The 14,653-nt window shown below is 38.1% G+C and overlaps 2 protein-coding genes across 25 annotated transcripts in view; one reads left to right on the top strand and one right to left on the bottom strand.

Moving 5' to 3' along the window:
• Positions 1–14,653, bottom strand: part of phldb1b (pleckstrin homology-like domain, family B, member 1b) — an 83,574-nt gene that overhangs the window by 24,742 nt on the left and 44,179 nt on the right. For 16 of the 24 annotated variants that reach the window (XM_056243217.1, XM_056243222.1, XM_056243215.1 and 13 more), the window contains 7 exons: positions 6,600–6,881; positions 5,649–5,795; positions 5,314–5,451; positions 4,585–4,644; positions 2,622–2,750; positions 486–641; positions 296–406 (listed from right to left, as the gene is read on the bottom strand). In XM_056243217.1, the coding sequence (XP_056099192.1) occupies positions 296–406; positions 486–641; positions 2,622–2,750; positions 4,585–4,644; positions 5,314–5,451; positions 5,649–5,795; positions 6,600–6,881 (1,023 nt within the window). The remainder of the gene's footprint in view (positions 1–295; positions 407–485; positions 642–2,621; positions 2,751–4,584; positions 4,645–5,313; positions 5,452–5,648; positions 5,796–6,599; positions 6,882–14,653) is intronic. The other 8 variants (XM_056243221.1, XM_056243237.1, XM_056243238.1 and 5 more) reach the window with 3 other exon arrangements.
• LOC130077858 (alpha-2-macroglobulin-like protein 1) overlaps positions 1–14,653 on the top strand; it is a 73,938-nt gene that overhangs the window by 50,227 nt on the left and 9,058 nt on the right. The window lies entirely within an intron of this gene.

The following is a 14,653-nucleotide window of genomic DNA, read 5'->3' as shown; positions in this document are numbered from 1 at the left end:
CTATGGACGAGCGCGAGAAGGACATTTTGGTAAAAATTCTCCTTTTGTGATCCATAAAAGGGCATATGTAATTAGAACAACACCAGGGTGAGTAAATGATGACTTAATTTTCATTTTAGGGTGAACTTTCCCTTTAATGATAAACTTTTTTGTTGTTTTTTTTCTTAACCTAGCAACAACAAACATTGAGATGAAAGAGCTTTTGGTGAAATTTGGTGCCAGTCCTCACCCCTATGTGTTCTCATGGGGAAGAACATTAAAAGTGTATATTAAAAGTAATTTCCATTTCCTGTACCTTCTGTAGCAGCTGCAAGGTGATGCTTCTGTCCTTGACCAGCCTCTCACACTCCTGAGCAGCTTGTATTCCCAGCTGACTGGCCTGGCTTTCCAACGCTGCAACCTTGTCCTGGAAACAACAATTTGGACAAGAGTTTGAGATGCTCTTGGTGGTTCCATGCATTGCTATATGCGTGTATGCTATTTACCTTTCTTTTGGCGACACTGCTGTGGTACTGGGCTCTGTCCTGCAGCAGCTGCTGGCTGATGGTCTCACGCTCCTCCTCTAGACTGCTCTCCTTCTCTAACTGTTGGAACTCCAGGTCCTCAAACTGCTTTGTCGCAGCCTCAAGAGTCTCAGCTTCCTACACACACATGCATCCAAGCATGGGGTCAATAACCAATCAAAGCATCCCATTAACGACAGCAATGAGCAACTTCCGCAGCAGCCAAGCTGGGTCAGTTTAAAGGGATGAAAATTCTGACATAACTTACTCAGTTTTTTTCTTCTGTTGAACACAAAAGAAGATATTTTAAAAAATGCTGGTAAACAGACGGTTGACGGCAGCCATTGAAAAAATATACTATGGAAGTCAATGGGTGCTGTCAACTGTCTGGTACTAGCATTCTTTAAAATAACTTATTTTGTGTTCAACAGAAGAAAGAAACTCATACAGGTTTGGAACAGCAAGAGGGTGAGTAAGTGATGACAAAACTTTAATTTTTTTGGGTGAACTATCCCTTTAAGAAACCACATGGAGGAACTGATTGGAACGTTATGCTACACAACGGGATGTCAATCTCATCTAGCCCAGGGACCACAATGTGTACAACATACAAAAATGTCTAATTAATTATCTAATTATTAATTATTTTATTCAAAATATTAATTATATTAACATTTTGAAATATAGAGAACATTTCTACACATTCTTAAGATATTTCTATATGCTTTACATGTATATTTAATTTCAAAGACTTTCTGCAGTAACTTCAGGGATTCCCAGGGGTCCAGTTGAAAAACTTTGTGCTACACACAGATCTATGTGGAATAATACACTCTTCCAGAATCCTTCAAGATCTATCATATCATATTACATCCAACTGAAATCCAAGTACATCAAATAAAATTTAAACACTCAGATGTGATGGTAAAACTGGAAAATGAGGAATATCTATGAGACTTCTTCCTTCAGAATATAAACGAATCTCATGAAAGGCAAAACAAATCTGTTTATAATGTAGGGAAGTCTTGTCATTTCTATATACAAATCTCAAGGACATTGGCAAACCCTTGCTGTCAATTCATCAAAGCGTTTCTGACATTGTAAAGCTTGAATGCTCAGTGCGCAAATGACATCTCTTCTCTCTCATGCAGCCCTTGGGATATTTCTGTTTGCAAAAAGGGCTAGTCATCAAAACCACTGCCCAAGCACTGTCAGAAGAGATTCCTTTATTCATGCTAATCAAAAGGAAAATAATTGATATTACATTTCTTCATATTTTAAACAAAAATGTCCTGCTTTGAATTTTACTGTCTTTTTACACAAATCAAATCAAGAAGATACATCTCAAAAACATCTTTTGGCAAAAGTATCAATCTGTGTGGTATATAAAAAGAGAGAAGTGCACGATTTTCTCCAAGACAAGTTTAGCGCAAACTCCACCCTAAGCAATTCAAAAGATTGGATTGGTCATGTCAATCACAGTGCTGCTGATCTCCTACATCACACTGAAACAAATACTAAACCCTAACCCTTTACCCTATCTGATCTAATCCATCCATTGTTTTTCTGAAATCTGAACTTGCTTTGACAGGTGAGTGCATGATTGCATTGACCAATGAAATCGTCTGTGGGGCGGATTTTGCGCTTAACTGGATTGGGGGGAAAATCATGTGAGAGAAGTGAGAGGTGTCAAAACAACACTATAGCACTACGTTAGTTTCTGCATTAATAGATTAGTACAAAGTTAAATGGTATTATTACTTTGGCACCAGACAGTAGCATTAAAGAAACCTCAATAATACACCCAAAAGCATGCAAAGTTCTCAACATTTGATTTCACCACTGAACACGAGTTTACCTCCAATAAAAAAAATGTAGACCCTTTCATCAGTGCACTAAACTAAGGCAGACAAGATTTAAAACATGGTGTTCCCAGTGACAATAATTTGTAGTAATAATAAACATGGAATAATATTTCTGCTGGGATCATCGTGATGGATTTGGTGCATAGACAGCCCAATAGAACTTAGTTGTGTATCTGGAAGGTGGGGTTTATGAAGCCAGGGCTGTGGGGCGGAAGCAGTTGGTAAAGTGCTGATGTTCCTGACGGTCACTGACCCTCTTGAGTTGTTCCTGTAACTGCTCCCTCAGAGACTCAGGGCAGTTATGGAGCTGGCTCTTCAACTCATTGTACCCATCCTGAAGCCTCTCCAGGGCTTCCCGCTCCACGTCAACATTAGCCCTCTCCTAGAAAGAAAACACACCATCCGGGAAGGGGAGAGAAAGAGAACACAGCTCAAATCCACGCCATGCAGAAGCGTCCGAGGTTAGAGGTCACAACAGAGTGGGTGGAGCCAGAAAGGATGAACACTAAGCCTTATAAAACACTATGAACTACATGACACTGGACTTTAGGCCGTCTACAGGGCCAAACAGACTTCTGTTCTCAGGCATTTCTTGATCAAAGATTTCAGATGTAATGAATTTCTGCTGGTATGTGCTGTTTAGATGATATTATACCATACCAGAGGGCAGGAAATAGCTGGCTAGTTTGAAGTTGGCTTTTTTTCTTTCTTTTATCATAAAAAGAAAGATTTGCAATAGCATCATACTTGATGCTTCAGATATATATATATATATATTTTTTTTTTTAAAGTTAGTCCTGAGATAGTTCCATGTCTACATATGCGCTACTCTAATGCACATTGAATTCATGCATTGTGCTCTCTTCCAGACCAATATGATCACAATTAAAGCACGTTAAAAAAATCAATATATCAAAGCACAGACAGAACAACATTCTGTTTAAAGAAAAGCCATTTCCAAGGTTTATAGGGGAATTATCCATGTTTGCACAAACACTGCACAGATCGATTGCGGTCAAGATCAATCTAGTACAAATTACAGCCGGTCAGTGACTGGTAACATGAGCTTGGTGGCAGCCATCCCCATGAGGAGAAATGGGTTCAAAGCAAACAAATGTATCAATCAATCAAGGCCTGAATGGACAATGGACCAATCCAGATTGATGCAGAGTCTTTGAATAAACTCTTTATCTTTTTATATCAAGAATAATTCTTAGTTCACCCAATAATGGAAATTGTTTGCTCGCCCTCATGTCATTTCAAAACCATTTGAGCTTTTTTCCCCTTCTGTGGAACACAAAAGGAGAATTTTTTAACAGGTTAATTTGGTTCAAAAAACTGTTTAGAATGATTCATTCAAAGATTAGCCTGAATCAGCTCTAATAACAACTTACAACTCTAAATTAGAAATTAAATTTTGGCCTGTCTGTCTGTCTGTCAAACAAACCATAGATCATATTACTTGGGATATACCTTTTTTTAAAACTTGAGCTTCGGTCCCCATTCACTGTAATTGCATGGAAAATAACAAAAAGAACTGTGTTCAAAATTTCCTTTTGCGTTCCACAGAAAGAAAGTCATACAAAAGTCATATTGACTGAATTAAACATTTTTGGGTGAACTATCACTTTAAGCATTTCTCCAAGAGCCTAATACTTGGCAGAATCGAAAAATACTAAAATACCCAGAGAAACCCAGAACAAGATGAATGGAAGAAATAAAGGCTGGATTTCCAAAACAGCATGCAGGAAAAGGCTTTCTAAAAGACAAACATTGTCAGTCACCGAGTCTCGCACCACTGGAGCTATTGTCCCTCAAAGCCAGTGCGCTAATCCCAAAGCCTGAGTTTGCGCTAAGCTAAACAGTTTTGAACTCGAGGGGGCGAGCACTAGAAACGGAGAGACTGTGAGTGCAGAAAAAAAGCAGTGAGGAGATTAGAGGTTAATGAAGGCTTGTTAGTGTTGCCAAGCTTTGTAGAGGACCTGATGAGAACCACCACAAAAGGAGAGGAAAAAGACAATACCTCTTGTGAATGAATGCTTGATTACCAAACAGTACCTTGGTTTTCTGCCCAAACTAAACCAGTGAACTGCATTTAAATGTGACTATCATCTTCAGATCCTCTATTGTAGAATGTAGAATGACCAGATATAATGGGAAGAGGTTTGGCTAGTTTGGATGGGCAATGTCGCGCTTTGTTTTTTTTTGTTTTTTACCTTGGGATGGCAATCGAGACCAGAATGGGCCTTGAGTGGCCATCCGGCTGAATGGCATGCCTTTAAGGAATGTCAGAGACCAGAAAGGGCTGTTCAGTCCAGAGAGGCTCAACAGTATAAAACAAAAACACAGTCCAGACAGGGATTTGAAACTCTTCACTTCACAATTAAGGTGCGGTCACAAATTACGTGGGCAAAACAAGGTCAATTGTCTATTGTCAGTAGTGTAGATGCATGAAGCACCACTCATTAAGGAATCAGCTCAAGCAGCTCTCTGTTGGTCATCACAGTGAATTCATGTGACAAACTAAACCCATTGCAAAATCTGCCATTTTTCGGCATCACACGAAATTCACGATTGCGTAGATTCCGATTGTTATTACTGGAAAATTTGCAGAACAATGATAAATATGACCGCACCTTTAAATCTAAATGACAAATGAATGTATATCCTGCTGAAAAATATAGCATTGCTGGTCACCAGCTTAAGGTTTATGTTTTGCCTGCTGGGAACAAAATAGTATGCTGGTTGCTAGTTTGCTGTTTACAAGCATGGGAAGCAGGAGTGCTGATGATAGCTAGACCAGCTCTATACCAGCCTGGAACAACATGGAATTCAAGCTGGTTTATGCTGGATTTTTCAGCAAGGTATATGTCCTATTATGGAATGTGTGTCTGAATGTTGAACAATTACATTCTGTGTGCTTGTATGTGGTGTGAGTGTCCTACCTTGTCTTTCTCTCTCTGGATGGTGTTCTCCAGTTCGCTGAGTTTGCGCTGCAGCTGGTTGATAATCTCAGTCTCGGCCTCGATTTGCTCCAGCTCGGCCTGTCTCTCTCCCTGCAGCAGAGCTCTCTCCATCTCCGCCTGTCCAGATCAACACGTCAGACACAGCAATTCTCACAAAGTCCACATTAACACACCCTAGAGATCCATCTGACATTCTCTGTTCCACCACGCATCACTTCCTGCTGCTCTTATCCACTATAATTAGGAAAGGACTTCCTGTATATTCTTCAGTGTATTTAACCAGCTATACAGAAATGTTTATGAGAACGGCTCACCTCCTGTTTGGACTCCTGAAGTTGCTGCTCCAGTTCTGTGATTCGACCTTTGAGTTCATCTACCTTTGCCAGCACTCGAACCCGCTCCTCCTCCAGGTACCCCAGTTCCAGACGGCCAATGCTGCCCGATCCCAGAGAGTCCTCTGCCTAAATACACATCACACTCAGTTTATGTGATTTACTGTTTATGTACACTATCATTCAGTTTGGGGTCAGTAAGAATTGTTTATGTTTTTAAAAGAAGTCTCTTATGCTCATCAAGGCTGTGTTTATTTGATCAAAATTACAGTGAAATATTGTGAAATATTATTACAATTTAAAATAACTGTTTTCTATTTAAATATATTTTAAATTAAAGGCCAGATTTACTAACAATATCATCAATTTACTGGTATTTGTGCCTTTATTATATTTACTTCCCAAAACGCATGTCTTAAACCAGACACTAATTTGAGATTGTGTTGCCCATTATGAAAATGATCCGGCTGTGTCTGTTCTTTAATTTGAGCGTCATCAGTAGATCACGCACAGAACTTTCCACTCCCATCTGCGCTTTTTTGGACTTGCGCTCTCACACTAATATGCCCTGTTTAGTAAATCTGTGGTTTTTTAAATCTAAATGTTTTTAAATCTAAATGTTAGTAAATCTAAATGTTTTTGTGGAAATCATGATATATATTTTTCAGGATTCTTTGATTGTTACAAAAGAGTTTTATAACTTTTTTTATTAATCTAAAAGTCTTTACAGTAACTTTACTATAAGTATAGATTTCCTCAAAAAAATCTTACTGACACCAAACTTTTAAATGGTGGTTTAATAATACAATTATAAGTATTAATATTGTCGAATTGATTAAAAGGTAGATACAAACTTTGCTAATGGTAAAAACGCATACAATGACACAATAAAACGTGAACTGTTCTGATATAAATAAGGAAAAAGAGTCCGACCTGTCCATTTTGCCCATTTAGCAGAACTGGTAGGGTCCGTCGGTCCTGCTGCGCACTCTCAGTGCTACTGCTGTCCTCCTTCAGGTTCTCCTCTTGGCTTTCACGATGTCTCTGCGCCACCCTCAGCGAAGCGCTGCTCACACTGTCCATGGAAGGACGTCTGTTAAGCCCCTCCCTCGAGCCAAGCCCAGAGACGCCCATCCTGCCCAGATCTCCCGCCGGCCCGTCACCCTTGTTATACTCGGCGCATAGGTTCAAGATTGTCTCCAGCCGCTGCCGTTCCTAAAACATAACAGAGAGAGCAACATAAGATGAGTCAGGGGTGGCAAAAATTGCCCTCACGTTATCTAATTTCCTCTGCGCCAGCCTCTGGCACTCAGCATCCAACTGATGCCAATCTGAAGAGAGAGGAGAGGAAATAAACAGAAGCGCCACTGTCTGGAGTGACTCTTATCATGCCCTGTCTTCAAGCGAGAGGACGCGGCCCTGTTTTCAGCACATACAAACACTCAGAGCAATGCGCTTGTTAGAACAGGCCCTCACTTACAGCAGACACGGAAACAACTATGCAACTACACAGAACTCACGTCGTGTCAGCCTGGGGGGTCTGAATGTGGTAACAGCTGCCCTTTTAAGCCAGTCGAGCCCACCTCAAAGACACATTCTCAGTGTGACCTTTGACCATTACATGACATTTGCTCTAGACCGAGTAACAGTCTGTATGGCACTCAAATGGAAAGAATAAACTTTTCACGTTTTCAGGATATGTTAATATCTATAAATGCTTGCCAGGTTTGCTGTAATGTTTTGTGTGGTTATAACTATAAGGCATGTAAAAATGCTGTTTAGATCCTATAAATACAACTTATTAATGCAATTGCAGCATATTATTACTGTGCGACCAGTTAGCGCTGAGAAATTTGCATGTTTTTGAAATCATTCAATTTCAATGAATGATTGCATGGGTGACAATGAATATGTGAATACTTGGCTGCCTATAAAATGTATATTATATTGACTTAAATTATTAAATTACTAAATAAATATTTGTTTGCAATGCTAATCAGCATATAAATATCTTGAATTGTACATCTTCATGTGTTTGCAGATTATGTTTTTATTGTTTTAATTTTATACAATACCGTACAAAAGTTTAGGGTACGTTTTTTGGGGGAAATAAAATAATATTTTTATTAAGCAAGGGTGCATTCAATTGATCAAATATGACAGTAAAGACCTTTATAATGTTACAAAAGACTACTAATTCAAATAAATCTATTTCCAACAAATAACTTTATATTAATTATAAAATCCTGAAAAAACTATCAAGGGTTCCATAAAAAAATAAATAGGAATTATAGGAATAGCTATTTTAATTTCCAGTACTATTTCACAATATTATTGGTTTGTACTGTATTTTTGATCAAATAAATGCAGCCTTATTGAGTATAAGAGACTAAGTGTACATTTAAAAAGACATTTAATTTTCATGAAATCTCAATGTCTTGAGAGCCGCTCCATCACAAACCCCCAGCTAGAAAAACCCTGCTGCAGGAGGTAATATAATTGCACATGTTTAAATCTACACTAGAAAAGGAAGATAAACAAAAAGAGGAAGGCTGGTATTCCAGCAGGTTGTGTGTGCTCTCTTTGATGTGCTCTAGAGACTCGATGAGCTCAGTGTGATTTGTGGAGCACTGTGATGAGTATTCTCCAAACCCTTAATTAGCCCAACCTGTAATCATCAGCCCACTAAATCTCCAAGATCACACTGAGAGGAGGAACATGGCAGAGAATCAGTCCAGACTGTTCCCATGGCTCTTTCCCATCAATGCTACTTAAAGCTGCAGTCCGTAACTTTTGTCGCTTTACCAGTTAATAAACAGAACTGCATTGGGGAAACACATTGTAGCCGGAGCTACTTCTCGCTGTTTATGTCTATGACGAGTCACGCAGGTACTGGGCTACTCTGCAGTAGTGCAACCCGAACCAGTCTAAAATAGTTAGAATATAAACACTTATTATAGGTGAACCGTAGTGATTCAGGATAAGACAAAAACACGGTTTGGAAAATGGATTCATGATGTGCTCGCTCATTATATAATTCTTTTTAATTTTGAACACAAAAAAAGTTATGGACTGCAGCTTTAAGTAAAATTATATTTGTATATGTATATTCAATGTGTGCATATATATATATATATATATATATATATATATATATGTGTGTGTGTATATATATATATAATAAATATATGTACAGTAGTATGCAAAAGTCAAAAGTACAGCTCTGGAAAAAATTAAGAGACCACTGCCAAATCAGCAGTTGCTCTGGATTTATTATTTATATGTATTTTTTTGAGTAAAATGAACATTTTTGACATCTACAAACTACTGACAACATTTCCTCCAAATTTCAAATAAAAATATTGTCATTTAGAGCATTAGACAACTAGTCAAAATAACGAAAAAAGATCCCATGTTTTCAGACCTCAAAATAATGCAAAGAAAACAAGTACATATTCATTTTTAAACAACAAAATACTGTTTTAACCTAGGAAGAGTTCAGAAATCAATATTTGGTGAAATAATCCTGATTTAAAATCACAGCTTTCATGCATCTTAGCATGCTCCCCCCATCAGTCGGTCACATTGCTGTTGGGCGACTTTATGCCACTCCTGGCTTTGTTCATTTGACTCAAACAGACACATATAAACTGCTAATTTTGGTCTCTTCATTTTTTTTCCAGAGCTGTGTGGACACATGATTGAATATAAATTTTTTAGCCATCGTGTTTTGGTTTAAATTAGGCTCAGAGAGACCATTGAAACTGATCAACTGTGACATGAATTGCTTTAAAAATCCACAGCTCCTCACACAGGAGAACTTTCAATCACTTATCAGAATAACATCAACATGTCTTCACCTGACAGGGCTGTCTCCTCTAGAAAATTACACGTCTGAATTACGAAAAGCTTTCATTCCTCAGGCTTCCGCGCTCTGTAACATCCCAGAGACCCTTCTAATACCGAAGGGGTGATATCACAGAAAACTTCTCGTCAACTACAATTTGCACCAGTAATTGCTGTATACAATAACAGCTAATTATCTCCACTTCACGCCACTCCACTAAAGCCAAGAGCAACATCACCAATTTTAGAGATATTTGAACACAGAGGCTCTCACTTCTAAAAGAGACGTTTATTCCCAGTTTAGACCAGGACTACAGCAGACCCCAACATGCACAACACTCATTTATGAGTTTAAAGGGTCCTCTGTAGTTGTCATCATTAGCAGGACCCCCAGGGGAAGGAAATAGTTTAAGATCATGGTGGCACACCCTGAGTTTTAAAAGCGCTCTGAAACACACAGAGGCTGAAGGAACCGTAGGAGGGAATATAATCATTTGATCTGTTTCCATACAGGCCTGCTAAGCCTCTGATCCCAGAGTTTATAGCCAAGCTTCATGAGTGTTTCCAATCAAAACTGGGGCTACCTGAACACTTCTAAAGCAATATCCTGTTTAATTGTGCTGTAAAGGAGCACAAATTCAACACATGAAGGAATTTGTTTAAGCCCTGGTCACATAACACATTTGACTGAATAACAACAGACTACTGAATATGCACACTGACTGAATATGCCAGTTTAATATGTTTAAAAGTACACTATTGGTAATCAAACACTAGTTTTAATGGTACATTTAGACTTAAATACACTTTTATATCCAAAATAAAACTAACCTTGATAAAAGAATGCAATGAAAACCACTCACTCACCCTCATTGTGACGTGTTAAAAGTCGCACACTAGTTCGAGTCCTGTGGTTCTCTCAGATGTATTCTCATTGAGTAGCTCTCCAGAACTCACACACACGCTGAGACAGATGAACAAATAAAGCCCCTAGTCCCTCCGCCTCCAACACACACACATACACTCTCTGGTCTGCTTTCTCAAAGTGTGTGCCGGTAGGTACATAAAGCAACCGCACTACATCTGTGCCGGTGGCTGCTAATGAAGATGTGAATCAATGTTCACAGAGGTTCACTGAAGTGGATGGCTTGTTTTATCTATCAAGGCTTTAAAACAAACGCAGTCACAAGTTTAAACGGCATTCATTGAAACCCACTCAGGGGTCAGTGCTCACTAAACAACATGGCTCGTGTGGGTGCTGGTCAGATGTTCTCTCAGATGGAGAAATACCGGTAGTGTGAAAATTACCATTCACTGCATGCTGAAACCCAGATGGAAAAATATAGACTGTTTCCACTGTACCGGTTTGTAGGATAACCGTTAAGCGCTTCATACTTTCCAGATGACAGCAATGAACAGACGCAGCCCTCTGTTTACACATCTCCCGGGTATGCTATGAGTTTTTTGGTAAACGTGTGTCTTGAAGGCAAAGTTCTCACTCAGGTGTGTGTCCATTTGGGGAAAACGGCAAAGGTTACATTCACATTGCAAGCCAAAGTGGATTTTCTACTTAAATCCAGTTTAGAAAAAAAAAAAAAAGTTTTTCAAAGGACCTTTTAATGATCACCCTACATTGGCATGACGTTCAAATTTCAATAATATAATATCATATTTTCTTAATGTATCAAATTATAAAAGCTCTGAACTTTCTTTCTAAAATCTCTCTCATTCATTGCTCTTTATTGTCTAATAACTTTTAGTATCACTTTCTGCCATTATTCAAAGCCAGTGTAGTATATCAATAATGTACATCTAATAAAACGTTCATAATAATAATAATAATAATACATTAAAAAAAAATAAACAAACAAACATTTTATATTATAAATATAATTTATTGTATAATCTAAATATATTTTATAAATATACTTTTGCACTTTTTTGTGTAATCCTTCATAAAGTGAAATTCATAACTTATTTTAGAAGTAAATCAAGCCTAATATTATGTCCAGGTAGACTGATGTAAAAAATCCTATTCATTCTGAAATTACTGATTGACAGATTGAATCAGATAGACATACAGTACAATGTTTGAATTGAGGGTTATCCGAGATGATGGACCTCGCATAAGAACATAAATATAAAACTTTTCAGTTCAGTTTCACTGAATTAAAGGAAGAAGAAAAACATTGAAAATATTCTGAATAACTGCTGAATTACTAAGTGCCACTGTTAGGACTTAAAAATGTCTGATTCATACAGCATACATAAAAAAAATATATAAAAGAAAAAATGGGCCACATTCAACGGTGGTGTGAACGTATCCAAAGTGAAATGGTATTTTACACAGATGAGATGCTTATTAGCAACATCAGAACCCCAGACAAAAACTAAGAGATGGTATTTGTAGAAACATTCCAGCTCTCTCATTTTTATGCATTCCAACCACACATCGACCAATCAGAGCTCAGGAGACATGGGCTTTGCCTTGTGATCCCAGCTCTTACATTCCACTGTCTTCCCTCAGTCTGGAATGACACACAAACGTACAGCTCCTCAAATCCTTTGTCAGAGCCTCTCAAACCCCCTGCCATGTCGGAGCCTCTCCCCCTGATCTTCCTGACCTTTTTCTGTCTCTAAATGTGTGACGGGGTCACAGTGGGTGCCACTCTTACTGCCGTGACGTGCCTGGATTGTTTGAATACCTTAAATCAGACAGACTTCAATCGCTTCCCTTCTGGGTATCCAAAACAAACATCCAAGAGATTAACTGTTCACAATAAGATCTATAGCATGCATTTAGCAAATACATAGGGTGAACTTTCATTTCATGACAACTTTAACCTGGCATGTTTTTTTTTTTTTTACATCAACAAAATTTGTATTTCTCATTTAAAGAAGTCTTTCTCTTCCCTCTTTTCAAAGCTTGCCTGTAGAAAACCCAATATTTTCAAACACAGACTACAGACTAAACCAAGCACAGTAACATTAAGCCCTCCAGTAAACATCCTGGGACGCCATTTCTGTTACTGAAATATGTGATATTTCAAACAGCAAAAACAACGGTTCTTATTTAATATGTTTGGGGGGGAAAACCATCACAAACTAAGTCAACAGGATCAAATGTATCTATTCATGCTGCATTTCAGCATGATGAGAACCTCTAAGTTTGAGGAAAACAGCTTACATTTTTGGAATATAGAAAAAAAAGTCTAGACGTACGCAGCTGTGAAACATGGGGACCTTGCTTCACCCTCAAAATGAAGCATCCAGAGTAAAAAAAAAAATGCATTTGGAGAGTTTTTACATTAGTCCTTAGCTCATTGATAACTCCAATAAACACGCAGTATTTGAGAAACTAAATAAGCTTGTGAGGAAATGTTATATAGCCTCAAAGAGCGTAAACACAACCGTGAACTTTATTTTAGATCTGACAGAAGCTGTTAAAAGCTCTTAGAGTAAACAAACAGCTATGCATGAGCAACCAGTCAGCTTTTTCTTCATCAGGCCTGAGATAGATAAATCATAAAAACGTTCTAAATTAGTATATTTTAGGTAAAATTTTAGTCTTGAAGGAACAGCTCATCCAAAGATGAAAGTTTGGTCATTATGTACTCTCTTGTGTTTCTGAAAGTACACTGAAAGGTCTATTTGTGCTCTAATAGGCTAAGATAAACTCTTGAGTATTTTACTCTACTATTGTACAGAATAGTAGCATATAATTGACATGAGGGATGCATTATCCTCTGTGAAAACAGGACACTCTCTAAGGGCCTTTAGATACCTGGCAAAAGAACAAGCCATAAATAGTGGTTTATATTAGACCTTGACTGTTACGTACAAAAGCATTAAAAAGGTGAGGATATAGAGCAGCCTGTGGTCAATGGCCTCATCCGGGTTTATCGGTTTGACTCTGTGTCGCTTCATGGCCAAGCTAAGATCATCGAGATGCAGAGGACAGAACTAACCATCTCTCGTGTGAATCCCCTGGCACGCTTTTGAACAGTTATAGTTCACTGCCAGCTCTTATCTAAAACACCGTTGCGGAGGGAGAGGAGGGTCTCTGCACAAGGGGCCAAGAATAATTTACATTTTTATCTTTATTATATGTGTGACATAAAAAAAAAAATCCCCTGTCCAGAAAGTATGGCCAATATTCATGGTGCACAGGGTCATAAACACAAGAACAAAACACCAGGGTAACACACGACACTAAAATAATGCAATAAATACTAATATTATTAAAATAAATCAAATAATCGCGTGATGTCACGCAGGGACTTCTGTTTTTTTTTACCATAAATACAGTATATGGTAAGACTTACAGTCAACCACATAACAGGTTTTTACTGTCGCATTTTTACTGTAAAAATGAACAAAAAATGTACAGTAATATTGCTTGGGGTAGTATGTACGAAATGATCTACAAAGTTTAATCCTAAAAAACAAAGAAAATTATTATTACTGAAATTACAGTTTTTACTAATAAAAAAATAGTCACTGTTTGGATTTCTTGTTTCAGCATGTTCTGGATGACTGCTATAGTTAAGTGATTGCTAGGGTGTTTGGGGTGATTGCTAGGGTGTTGCCAAAAAGTTGCTACGGTCTTCTTGGTTGTTTCTAGGGTGTTACTAAGGTGTTCTGAGTAGTTTTACACTGTGTCTACACCAGACGCGAACGGTGCGACAATGCTGTCAGTGATGCGGTCTACACTGGATGTGGTGCGGTGTGCTGCGACAACAAATTGATGCCCCGTTCTATTTCTGACATACTTCCAAGCACTCTCGCAACTTCTGACATGAAGAACAAATGGATTTACAATGGTCGCTTTGTCGTGTTTAGTGTAGACAGCCTCAAGCTGTTACATTCGGTGTAGACACGGTGTTAGTGTGTCCTGGGGAGTTGCTTGAGTGTTGCTAAGTAGTTGCTAAGGTGTTCTGAATAGTTTTAGCGTTTCCTGAGCAGTTGCTGTATAGATTGTTGTTAAGTGGTTGCTAGAGTGTTCTGGGAAGTAGAATGTTGGCTTTATGATATCTATGATATTTTGGGCTGTAGATATGGAGATTTTTTTTTCTCCACAAATCATAAGTGTGTTCCCTCTCCTTCCAATTTCCTCAAAATTGTACTATTTGAGGTTTCAT

Source organism: Rhinichthys klamathensis, unplaced genomic scaffold, assembly GCF_029890125.1.
Source record: "Rhinichthys klamathensis goyatoka isolate OS25496 unplaced genomic scaffold, OSU_Roscu_1.1 h1tg000781l_1, whole genome shotgun sequence".
Taxonomy (NCBI): domain Eukaryota; kingdom Metazoa; phylum Chordata; class Actinopteri; order Cypriniformes; family Leuciscidae; genus Rhinichthys; species Rhinichthys klamathensis.
Note: the sequence above shows the minus strand (reverse complement) of the source record. Positions and strands in the feature narration are given on the sequence as shown.